This window comes from Lithobates pipiens, unplaced genomic scaffold (genome assembly GCF_037356315.1).
Source record: "Lithobates pipiens isolate NorthernLeopardFrog02 unplaced genomic scaffold, aLitPip1_a1.2 Scaffold_10, whole genome shotgun sequence".
In the NCBI taxonomy this organism is placed as follows: Eukaryota; Metazoa; Chordata; class Amphibia; order Anura; family Ranidae; genus Lithobates; species Lithobates pipiens.
Window position 1 is genome coordinate 86466951 of NW_027507686.1, and position 13497 is coordinate 86480447.

Consider the following 13497-nt stretch of genomic DNA (forward strand, 5'->3'; position numbering starts at 1 on the left):
GTGAGCATCCAAGGTCTCAGAGATGCCCACTCGAGCCAGCTCGTCCTTTGAGTCAGAAAGGCCCATACAAAATAGGAAACGCAGAGCGTAATTTTTCCAGTTTGTATTGGTCTACCAATGCCTGAAGTCAGATATGTAGTCCTCAGCTGCCCTATGACCTTGCTGGAGAGTGTACAGGGCGGCTTCTGCGGTGGCAGTCTGAAAAGGATCTCCATACAGTTGGGACATAGCGTGGAAGAAGTTCCTCAAGTTGTTGAGGCAGACGTACTCTTCTAGGAGGTGGTGAGCCCAGGACGGCGGCTCACCTAGTAGGAGGGCGATAACGAAGCCCAGGTAGTCTCCAGAGAGAAAATCCATTGTTGCAGGGCGAAGAATAGTTTGCAAGCATTATGAAAGGCCCTGAATTTACTTCGCTCCCAGAGAATCTCTCAGGCGTAGGGACCCTGGGTTTGGGAGACAACATAACTACTGGGGGTGTAGTAGAAGTCCCAGACGAGGTGGAGGCAGGAGAAGATAAGTTCTGGATACGTCTTTCCAGTTAGGTAAAGCCTGCTTTCAAGTCTTTGACAGCCTAGGTCAATCCAGAAAGGTGCTGACAAAGTTCATCCAAAGGGGAGGCTCCCTGCACGGGCTCGGACATGGCTGTTCGGTACCGTCACATACCTGGTGGTTGAGCCCGATATGCAAGGAGAGGCCTCTCTTACAACTCTGACCCAAGAACCCCTGATAGGGCAGACAGGAGGCTCGGGAGTACAGAGTGGCACAAGTGCCTGGCAGGAACCCCGGTGCTGGAGCCGAGCTGTGCTTCCGAAGACACTGGCGAAGCACAAGATGGCTGGAGCTGCAGGCTGGCTGAAGACCGGAACTAGATGTCAGGCACAATAGGCAGGAGAGGGAGGTGTCCTGTAGATCGGAGCACTAGCAAGCGAAGACAGGCCAGGTCGGTAGCAGGCAGGCGGATCAGGTACAAGTTCAGAGGCAGAAGCAGTGTCGTGGTACAGGCCAGGTCAGTAACAGGCGGGTAGCAGGCAGACCGGGGGAGAGGCAGAAGTGTAGTCAGGACAAGCCAGGATCAAAGGCAGGCAGAAGGCCGGAATTGCCAGGAACAAGCCATGTCAAACAGTAACAGGTATGCAGGAACAAGCAGGTAGCAGGGGTTTCCAGAAAACGCTGTAGACCATACAGCAAGAGGCCTGGGCATCAGTCTCCCTTAAATAGCATATCTGGCGCCAAGAGTTGTTACAATGTGAGCGCACATTCGTGCACCGTCTATCGCGCGTCTGCGCACACGCGTGCACCAGCCGACTGTTCTTGCGGGAGACCTGTGCACAGGTGTTCTTCTGCCATCTTGGTTACTGGCTTGCCCTTCTTGACACCCAGTAGTCCTAGTGACTCAATAGATCACCCATTCTATCTGTTCACTAACAGGTAATGTCTTTAAATCTTTGTGAGTCTCTTTGTGCCCAAAGTGGTCTTGTGAGATGGAGGAGAATCAATGTGTACAATGCCGAGATTTTTGCAGATAGACTCAAACAGCTTATTTGCATTAGCAAGCATGTTGGATGCAGCTCCCTCTTCAATATAACGAGGGTCTGGGAGAGAGAAGTCTTCTGCAGCTTCCTCCAATGCTGCCTCAACATTCTCTTCATTCCTTTCTGATTCAGCATCCTCTAGGACCAGTATATTGAGTCTGACTCCAGTTGACAAACAGGAGTAAGAAAAGGTTTGGGGAGTTTTTGAGCTCTAGGGACAGGTGGCTGAATAAAAGCCATAATCTGGCTATAGAATCGTGACATAGATGCAGAAAAAAAATAATGCTTTTGTCAAGTAGGCCGCTCGCTGCATACCTGAAACGGAGTTAGAATCGGTTGCCAAAACTCACGTCGCAAGGAATGCTGAGACCACTCAGCAAGCCCTCAGTAGAGCAAATGTTCGCCTGCTGTTTAGAGTTGCCTCACTTTTGCTTGGTCTGCGTCATATCTACAAGTGAGGGTATTCCCCTGTGAGGTACTCAGGAGGTAGCATTTGAGAGATCAGGAAAGCGAGGAGTATGCTGTAACCCAGGTATAGACCATCCATCATGTAATAAATATTTGTGGCGAAAATGGCAGGAAAAAGCACCTGAGTATCTATATGGATGCTAAGCATTTAAAGTGGCTTTAAAGTGTGTGACTGATGGTGTGATTTGGTCATCCACCTGAGACTGAGCTCTGAATTTTAGCTCCAAGTTCGTAATGCTTTGTACACAAGATTGGACTTTCCGACAACAAAACCGCGGAAATTTGGCCGAAGGGCGTTGTCTCAAACTTGTCTTGCATACACACGGTCACATAATTGTTGGCCGTCAAGTACAAACGTGGTAACATACTAGACGTACTACGTGGTTTTTCAGCTCTTTAGCGCCACCCTTTGGGCTTCATCTGCTAATTTCGTATTAGTAGAAGTTTGGTGAGTGTTGATTTGTTCTTTTCACGCTTTTCATTAAGCGCTTTTTATTTCGTGCTTTTCAGTTCTTTTCTGAACAGCCGTTGGTCAACCAGACATGTTGTGGAATTGGATGAGATAACGTGTTATTTATTATTGGCCTTGGAGTTATTGCTTTGACATTATTTTTTTGGTTGAATAAATGAATTGATTTGGTATATTTTCTATATCTTTGGATGCATAGAATGCACTTTTTAGTTAAGTTCTATTGACTGATAGCATGTCTAATTTCATTTTTATTTTTTTAGTGCACAATAAAAAAATTGTGGAGAATAATACACACGTGTAAACATAATAATTGATAAACATTAAAAACGTGATAAGAACAATGTAGTCCGCAAACCACATATGGTGGTCTGCAAATGAATAAATAAATGTAAGCCCCTGTACACACGGTCGGAGATTTCGACAACCAAATCCATCGGATTTTGTCAGTCGGATTGTGTCCGAAACTGTTGCATACACACAGTCTAACAGTTGTTGAAAAATCCGATTATTCAGAACGTGATGACATAATTTCGTTACGATGGGACTACGTTCAGGCTAGTAGCCAATAGCTTTGATGTAGGAATTTGATCTGAGTATGCGTGGCACTTGGTCCGATCAAAATTCTCTACACATGATCGGAGTATGTCCGATCAAACCAGTTGGTCAGGAAATATTTACAACAAGTTGGAAAATTGGGTCCGATGGATATTCCGACGGAATCAGTCCGATGCATACCACACACAGTCGGATTATCCGACAACACAGTCCAATAGGACACATTCCGATGGATTCTCCGACCGTGTGTACAAGGGCTTAGATTGCTGCTAAATTATTTATCAATATTGGTCTAAGATTGTGCAATTAAATGGTCCACAAAAACATAAATAAAAACTAAAAATATATCAGTCCAAAAAGGTAACAAATGAAATTAATAAATAACAAAGTCCATAAAGTGCTCTTGTGCCAGTGAAAAAGGCAACAACGCTGATATCATTCACTTTCCCAAGGTGATCACAGCAAGCGTGTGTTTATCCATGCTCTTAATGAGATTACACTCACCGAAAGATTTACCCCTGCCTGGGGTCTGAAGCTTTCACAGTATATGCCACTGTGTAGCACTTTAGAGGCTTTCCCATCCATGTTACTTTTTAAAAAGCTCCCATCATGCATCAAGTGGCATAAAAAAAGAGAGGGATCCCAAATAGTGTGGTAATGGCTGAGCTGTTCACTATCCAGCACAAAGGGGGGCGGCAGTGTGGAAGATGCCTGTACAGGTGTTGGCTTGCGGTGCGAAATTGTGGATGTGTGACTGAGATGGTAAGCCAAGGTGAGGAAAGGCAAGGACAGACCCACAATGGTTGCAAGAACTTCCACTGATAGGAGTAACTATTTCAATCAGTATATGGGCAGCCAGCAAAAACAAAGTAAGACTTGTAACTTCCTGTCACATCTGAGAATATGTGTAGATCAGTGGGTCCCAGCAGCAAGCACCAGCTGTCTTGCTGCTGGTACCCACTGACCTACACACTTGCTGCTGGGACCCACTGACCTACACATACTTTCAGATGTGAGTATACGATTGTGTGTGAAAATCCGATCGTGTGTATGGGGCTTAAGGTTTACACTGTGAAAGTGAATACATTCCAAACATTGCCCTATTTACACAGTATAAGTGAGAGATGAAGGGGGACCCCGTTATACCTGTTTATGCGGCAGGACCCTATATAAGGTCTAGGCTTCACCAATCACTGTGGGCATATCGATATACAAATAGTGTAAAGCAACTTACAGAGATATTTTATTTTACACCTGCTGTGGGACTACAGTAACTATCCAAGAAACAGGGAGACTCTGTCTTATTTGTCTATGTCACTGGTATACAGGGTAACTGGATACAGGGTCCAGGCTTTGCCCGCCATAGTGGGCATACCCCTAAAGGGGTCTTCATAGACTGGGTTCCATAGTGATGGACCACCGCACTGGACCTGTATAGCAGCCTGCGGCTAGCTTAACATGTAGCACTAAGCGCCAAGTAAACAGCCCTTGCAGAATCCAGCTCCTGAAGCAACAGACTGTCGCCAGAACCTGGGGTCCAGGTACCACTCTCCAAGGTTTTACCAATCCAGATACACTGTTTCTGTGTAGGGAATATAAGACAGTGAAGTTGACTGAAGAATTCTTAAGAAAATATAGAAAAACTAGTAAAGCCGAATTCCATGGGAAGGAGAAGAGAATCATCATTTAAAGCAGGGGTGTCCAAACTTTTTTCAAAGAGGGCCAGATTTGATGAAGTGAACATGTGTGGGGGACGAACATTTTGCCTGACATTCTTTGAACCATTAAAATTCGGTCGTTCGAGCACTCATACACTGCCCAACAAGAACTCTCTTGCCTTTGTCGCGCTCGTTCCCGACACACAAACGAATGCTCTGCTCTTTAGGGGTACCGTTAATTCTTAATGGTACCCCACACATTGGAAACGTGGGGTGCTTTTGGTGCAGTGCAATTTTAAAAAAAAAGCTACATACAGACAGACATACATACATACATACACACACATGCACACACATACATACAGACACACACACAGACACACATACATACAAACATGCACATACATACATACATACACACAGACACACATGCACACAGACACACATGCACACACACAGACAGACATGCACAGACAGACACACATACAGACATGCACACACATACATACAGACACACATGAACATACACACATACAGACACATAAATAAAGCCATTTTAAAATGAATCTAGCTTGTAGCACAGTACTGACCTTTCCAGCTTCCTCATTCAGCCAGGTACTGCACTGTAGGGGGAAGTAGAGAGCACAACACACTTCCCTTCACTTTACTTTTCATCTGACAGCCCTAATCCTGGGGCACACCAGGCGGGCCGTTCAAAAGCGGACCGCGGTGCCACGATTGGCCCGCTGGCCGGACTTTGGACATGCCTGATTTAAAGGCACTAATGAAAAACTGAGGATTCAGTAAGTGTGGTATGGTTATAGAGGGAAGTACCCCAAGGGGGCATGTCCTCAAAAGCTTGCTAGTGTTAAGCCACCTGAAGTTATGAATCTATAACCCATGGTAAATGAAGCAGAGGTTTGTGCTCTGTACTGTAAAAAATTTGATACATTCACACTTTGTTACATTAATGCATGGTGTTAAGTTATACATTAATGTGCTAGATGAATTGGTTGCCAATGTACAATAATAATATAAGGCTATGTAGCATTTTTTTCCAACACAGCACACTACAACAAAGAATAATGCATGTATTATGGCAAGCTGCAAAGCTTGTGCTTGGTGACTGCACTGCCATTAAAATTATGTAAATAAATGGCACCACAACACACTACATTACAAAATTGGGATTCAGGGGTGCCCAACCTTTTGAAGAGCGAGGGCCACTTAAGCGGTCATGGGCCACAATGAGCGGAGCAGGTGGATGGCATATCCGTGTCCACACTGCATTTGCAGAGCAGACACAGACGTAGCCCACGATACTTGTTGGTGGATCGTATTGGAGGTAGAGCACAAGTCGGTTTATGTCTGCCAGTGCTTAGAGGTGAATGGAGGGTCCAATTGGTCAGACTGACCGTGTGAAAAGGGTCCAAGGCTGCCTTTACACTGATGCGCTGAGGTTTACCCGCACCACATGTGCAACGCAGTTTACCTTTGGCTTTCCTGTAGTTTGCCATAGACTTCTATTATATTCTGCAGGTTTGGTGCACTTGCAGAAAGCTCACCAAACTCGCAGGTAATAATAGAAGTCTATGGCTCAGCGCATGTAACCTGCAGGTAAACTGCTCTGCACCTGCGGATCAGTTTGAAAGTAGCCCAGTAACCACTGCAGAACAGATATGCCCATATATACACTGTGATTTTAGTAATAAACTGACCTTTAATAACAGTATTCTTTCTTTTCTATCCCAGAGCAGGAGGTCGTGGGCCACATCAGAGGGCTCCGCGGGCCAAATGTGGCCCCCGGGCCACTGGTTGGGCCCCCCCCCGGTCTAAACCTACCTAAAGCAAAAGAGAACTGAAATGTGCCAATTGTTGAATGTATATGCTGAGAAAAAAAGCTGATATAAACTTGGTCTCACCTCAAATAAGGCCAGATTTCTATCATAAAACTCACTGCATTTCTTTGAATCAGAACATTTGAGGAATGGGCTATTTTCTTTATGGCTCCCATTACCTAAAATAAAAGATAAACAGAATAAAAATATTAGGGTATTTTTAAATACAAAAAAAAAATAAAAAAACACAACACACAATGGACAAAAAAATTAATACATTTATAATATGTATACAAAGTATCTTTTCATTCTTTCATCAAGGATAAGAGCTAAAATGAGGGAAATTTAACCATTTACAGCCCAAACCTTTTTTGACATTTGTTGCTTACGAGTAAAAATCATTATTCTCTGCTAGAAAATTACTTGGAACACCCAAACATAATGTATTTATTTTTTTAGCAGAGACTTTAGAGAAGAAAATGGTGATTGTTGCAATATTTTATGTCACACCGTTTTTTGCTCAGCGGTCTCTCAAATGCAATTTTTTTTTTAAAAATACAATTTTAAGGAAATAAAAAAAATAAAAACAATAAAGTTAGCCCAATTGTTTTGTATAATGTGAAAAATGTTACACCGCGAGAATTGTAATCTTTATTCTAAGCAAAAAAAAATTGTGATCCTCATTTTAGCCAAAATCGCGCAGCTCTAATTTAAACCATTTTAAATTTAAACCACATTTTTAACCACTTGCCTACCAGGGCAGCTTCTTAATTTTTTGCAAACGTTAAAATCTGACCTTTTTGCTAGAAATTACAGTAAACCCCCACCCAAAAGAAAAATAGCGGTAGTTGCAATTTTTTTTATGTCACGTGATTTGCGCAGCTATTTATCAAATGCATATTTTAAAGGAAAAAAATAATAAATTTAGTGCAAACAAGCAGATTATTATAGCCTTTTTTTTGGTAAAATACAAAAGATTGGGTTGCATGGGGTAAACAGATGATGATGCTTTAAAAGCCTTTAATTTATCAGACATTAAGAAAAAAGTTTTTGAGAGACAAGGAATCAAATCAACAAAAATACCACGTCCCAGTAATTATGAAAAAAATATAGTGGGGGGCCAAGAAAGGGGCTGGGGAATCACCAACCCCTGGGACTTTTAGGGTATCGAATCACAAAATTAACAAAGAAATAAATAAAATAATATAATTTTATTTGTATTATACAAAGCAATAATATAACTTATACATTCATAAAAACAATTTTGCCCATTATAGCGTAGAAAGGCGTTTCAGAAATGACCGAATTTTTTTTAACCATACAGGAAAAAAGGAGAAAAGCTGCGATTATTCAACATGTTTCGCCCGGGTGGGGCTTCTTCAGGAAAAAAAAAGTTGAGCAGCCAGAAGATTAGCACTAGAATAATAGAAATATGCCATGAATGTTAAGATAAATCAATACAAGTGAATAAAGAATACAAAATATTGAGTTGGTCTATAGAAAAGAAAAAATTAAATTAAATTAAAATAAAGTAATAAAGTGTAATGTTCAACATTTTATAGATACATATATCATGTCTAGTGGTAATTATTAGGGATGCACCGAAATTTCGGCCGCCGAAACATATCGGCCGAAAATGGCCTTTTCGGCATTTTGCCGAAAGAGAATTCTTGCCGATAATGGCGCAGAAAATCGCGCATGCGCAGTAGCGGTGGGAGAAACTTCGGATGACATCACTCGTTCTGTGGGCGGCTTGCACGTTCCTCGCGGATAAGACGCCGCACTCGTAAGCACGTTCCCCACTGAGACACTGGCACCTTCCCCGCGGACGCTCCTCGTGCTTGTGAGACGCTGCTGGGACCCGAGAGACGCTGCTGGGACCCGAGAGACGCTGCTGGGACCCGAGAGACGCTGCTGGGACCCGAGAGACGCTGCTGGGATCCGAGACGGCTTCATAGAGGGCTGCACATACTGAAGTACAACAGTGGGCACTGTCCCTCCTGGATGGCTACCATTACTACTATTCGCCGGTGAGCAATGCATTGCCTTTTTGCCTTAAATTGCCAAACAATCCAACTAATTTATTTTACTATACTACTGAAACTGTCATAGCAGTCAAACAACATGTATTACTTACGCCTTTGTGCCTTTTGTGCCATGCAGTATGGTATTAATTAAATGTCTTACAGTACATCGTGATGTAGCAAAAAAAATAAAAATGTAAACTGATTTGAAATGGAATGGCATGCTATTTATTCTGTAGTACTAGTATACTATAAAATGTATGCCCTTGTTGTCATTGAATTTGTCATTTTGGTATAGTATAGCACACTGACATGACAGCAAGCACACAATTTTTTTAAAACATGACAGTACGCAATATAATATATTATATTTAACAACTATATATATATATATTATATATTTTATTGTACAACAACAAGCACATGAAGTTATAGTATTATATTATACTGCAGAATAGCGCCCAAAAAATTAAATATAGCATGCAATTGCAATTTGCATGCAAGCAATCCATTCCATTTGCAATGAAATTTAATCAGTGCAATTATATTATCTTTTGGTACAAGTCAGGAGATGTACTGCAGTGCAGACATATTATTAACTACCTTGCATGGCAAGAGCTGCAGCGTTTAAAAAAAAAAAAAGTGATAGTTTGTTATTTTTTAAAGCTGCCTCCTGGGGTTTAGCTTTAAAATTAATTTCGTCCTTTTTTTCTTTTCCCCCTCAGATTTCACTCCCACTATAGATCATTCTATGCTATTATTCAGCGCTACCAGCAAAGGTGGACCATGTCTGCAGTGTGGAAATATTTTAAAATTTCTGATAAAGACCCCAAATTTGCAATCTGTAGTCTTTGCTCAGCAGAAATTTCAAGAGGGGGTACAGTGCCAAGGCATTTTTCAACAACAGGTTTGTTACACCACCTGAAAACACGACATCCAGTTCAGCATTCAGATTACAAGAAAACAGTGCCACTTCCAAAAAGTGACTCAGGCTCAACACCATCTGTGGCCACGGTCTTTGAAAAGGTTAAAAAATTTGCAAGTGACAGTCCCAAAGCTCGTGCCATAACAGATACAATTATGGAATTTATTGCATTAGACGACCAGCCATTCTCTGTTGTGGAGGACATTGGATTCCGTAGGCTTATGCAACATATTGAGCCGCGTTACTCACTACCAAGCAGACGCTACTTTGCAGATACCTGTCTACCTGAATTGTTTTGCAGTGTTAGAAAACACGTTCAAGAGCTCATGACTACCGACATCATAGCAATCAGTTTTACTACCGACATTCCCCTGATGAAGTCACGTGACCGTGACGAACACGCGTCAGGACGCTACCGGAAGTGACGCAATCGAGCTTGAGGCTCGTTTATACACTGCATATGAAACTTGTCTGCTTGTGAGTACAAAACTGTTTTGCTGTAATAAATCATCATATGTGTTAAAAATGACTACACTATGGGGCTCCCTTCCTCCTTATTTCTTTAACCCCGTACATACGCACCAATTGCCGAGGTAAACCACCCCCCCCCCCCACGCTGAGTGCTGCTGAGCAAATACTTAAAGGGACCAACACAGCGTGATAGGCAGGAGACGCCAGGATCTGTGGATATCGGGACAAGACCTCGAGGGATAAAGAACAGGAGTTCTGAGGATATATATATCACATGCTGTTACCTTACAGCTGTAAGGTAAGGGGACACCCATACTCCAACCACACAGGACCACGTGGGATATACTCACCTCTCTCACCACCATCACCGATTATATTGCTCTGTGCACATATATACAGACACTGACACTATATGCGATTTGTTGATATATGCGACTTGACATAATCGCCACTGGTTATCGCACAAAGCAGAATGGACACACTCCGATAAATGTTATTGTTTAATTTTTTATATAATTTCTTGTAGGTATTGTACACAGTTTTTTGATTATTTTGAGGGATTTTCTTTACTCCCCTAACACCAATATTGCTTATGCGTTTACTTTGATTTTCTGTCATTTTTCTGCACAATTGAATTATTGAGCTGCTCACTGTCGCATGAATATTGTTCTGATTATTTTATGGTAAAGGACACCCGCACGGATCTTGTTCTACCACTTTTGTGGCACTAGCACTTTATGCGACTTTTGTCAGCTACAACCCACCACTTCCTGCACATATGTTTTATTGAGTTGGTGACTGTTTTATATATATTATTCAATTTACCTTATAGTGTAGCAGAACATTTCACGTACCCATTCACCTTTTAGCACTGGCACTTTATGCGATTTTGTCAGCTTGAACAAATCGCATTGCGATTCACTATTCTTTGTGACTGCTTTAAGTATATTGTTTTATTTACTCTATGGTGTAGTAGATACCTCCATGATTCTATTTATCGTCTAGCACTGGCACTTTATGTGATTCTGTCAGTTTTAACAAATCGCATTAGGGATCACTAGTTCTAAGTATTGTGATTCTTTCCTTTTTTTATGCTTATTTATTACATTTGTCTCTTACCCTGAACATCATTATGCTATAGTGGTGAGAGTCTTCCACCACCCCCTCATAAAATACGCACAACTTTTTATATACCTTCTCTTACTTTATACGGGAATATATATATCACTCACAATCTTAGTGCCTATAGAATTTATTAGCCTCCTAGGCCAATTTCCTGTCATAGTACCGCGCATCACTACTTTTTTATCTTTTTATCATAGCAATCAGTTTTACTACCGACATTTGGAGTTCAGACGTCAGTCCAACGAGCATGCTTAGCCTGACAGCGCAGTGGATAGATGACAAATTTCAATTGCAAAACATCCTACTTAATGCACGTGAGTTTGTTGGATCACATACTGCAGCAGCAATAGCTGACACTTTAAAATCCATGCTTGACACTTGGCACATTGAGAAGTCTAAAGTGCATTCGATTGTACTAGATAATGCGCGGAACATGGCAAAGGCAATGGAGGACAGTGAACTTAAAAGCATAACGTGTATGGCACACACGCTGCAATTGGCTGTGAATGAAGGATTGCTGAGTCAGCGCACCATATCTGATATTGTATCAAAAGGAAGAAAAATTGTGGGTCACTTTAAGCATTCTCCACTTGCTTATTCCAGATTACAAGCTTTGCAGATACAGTTTGGAATGCCACCGAAACGACTGCAGCAAGATGTAGCCACTCGTTGGAACAGCACCTACTATATGCTGCAAAGTCTTTTTGAACAAAAGCGTGTTTTAGCTGCATACATTGCAGATTACGAGCTGCCGGCAACACTGAGTGCACATCAGTGGATGTTAGTTGAATATAGTTTGTCTCTTCTATCTCCATTTGAACAGTTAACAAAATAAATAAGCTCAACTAATGCTTCCATTTCTGAAGTTATTCCCTTGATTGCCGCACTGAAGCGTCTGCTAGGAAAAGAGATAGAAACAGACCATGGCGTAAAAAAACGACTAAAACCACTCTACTGGAGGCTGTTACCAACCGGTTTCAAGACACCGAGTCCAACCCTCTGTACTGCATTGCAACAGTTCTAGATCCTCGATTTAAAGAGCATTATTTTAATGTTGAGAAAAAGCAGCGTGCACGGGAAATGATACAGGCACAAATGGAGGTGGTGGAAGCATCCGGTGAAGGAGTTTTGAGGTGTAGCACAGAGGAAAGTGAGAAGAAACGGTTGCATACAAGTGAAGAGGAACACGCTCCCTCCATATCTGATATGTTTGAAGAAATTTTACATGAATGCACCCCGGTCCATAGCAGTGCAACAACAAGTGCAGCTATCCAACAGCTGGACATTTATTTAGCTGAACAGCCTATCGCCAGAAGTGACAATCCCCTTGTGTACTGGCGCATCAACAAACAACGTTTTCCTTTGCTTGCACGCAGATATTTATCTGCCCCAAGCACCAGTACAGAGAGTGAGAGACTATTCAGTCTAGCATCTCATATTCTTGACGAGAAGAGAAACCGTCTCTCCTATGAGATTTTTGGTGAGATATCATTATGTATATTGTACTAATAAGTGATCTATAGGGATGCACCGAATGGGTTTTTTGGTGCCGAAACCGATACCGAAAATGAAAAATACACTATGCCGAAAACCGAAACCGATACCGAAACAGCACCGAAACCGAAAATGGCTTTTTTTATATATTAAAAAAAAAAAATATTTATAAAATTGCCTTATATAGTATTATTCATTATAGTATTCATATTCAACTGAATCATTAATTTTATGAATAAAAGAATAGTCCTAAGAAGACTTAATGTCTTAGACTTTATTAATTTGATTGATTACTACCGCATATCCTGCAGTGTAGACTGCAGTCAGTGCACATTGAACCATAACAACAAAATAAATAAAAAAAAGAAATGCGGTAGTAATCATTTAATTTTGTATTTTATTTGATTTTATCTTCTGTGTCCACTGTCCAATTTATTTGGGTTGCTTTATTAAAGTACTGTTATTTTCCATTACTGGACTATTCTTTTATTCATAAAATTAATGATTCAGTTGAATATGAATACTATAATGAATAATACTATATAAGGCAATTTTATAAATATATATTTTTTTTAATATATAAAAAAAGCCATTTTCGGTTTCGGTGCTGTTTCGGTATCGGTTTCGGTTTTCGGCATAGTGTATTTTTTATTTTCGGTATCGGTTTCGGCACCAAAAAACCCATTCGGTGCATCCCTACCACTTATTAGTACAATATACATAATGATATCTCACCAAAAATCGCCAGAACTCCCTGTATCAGCAATAAATTCACATGGTATCATTGAAAAATCAGTTGGGTTAAGGCATAAGCCTATACTGGGTCATGACCAAAATCAAGAGAGAAATGTCGCCGTTTGAGTCTGTAGAGAGGGATAAATAATAAATGGAAAGTAAACAAGGTATGTGGCCCAGACTAAAGAAGAAAAAGCCAG

The 13497-nt window shown here is 41.2% G+C and overlaps 1 protein-coding gene across 1 annotated transcript in view; it reads right to left on the bottom strand.

Annotated features, from left to right (window-relative positions):
* Positions 1 to 13497, bottom strand: part of SLC12A4 (solute carrier family 12 member 4) — a 435256-nt gene that overhangs the window by 383567 nt on the left and 38192 nt on the right. The window contains exon 2 of the mRNA XM_077456642.1: positions 6608 to 6702. Coding sequence (XP_077312768.1) covers positions 6608 to 6702 — 95 coding nt within the window. The remainder of the gene's footprint in view (positions 1 to 6607; positions 6703 to 13497) is intronic.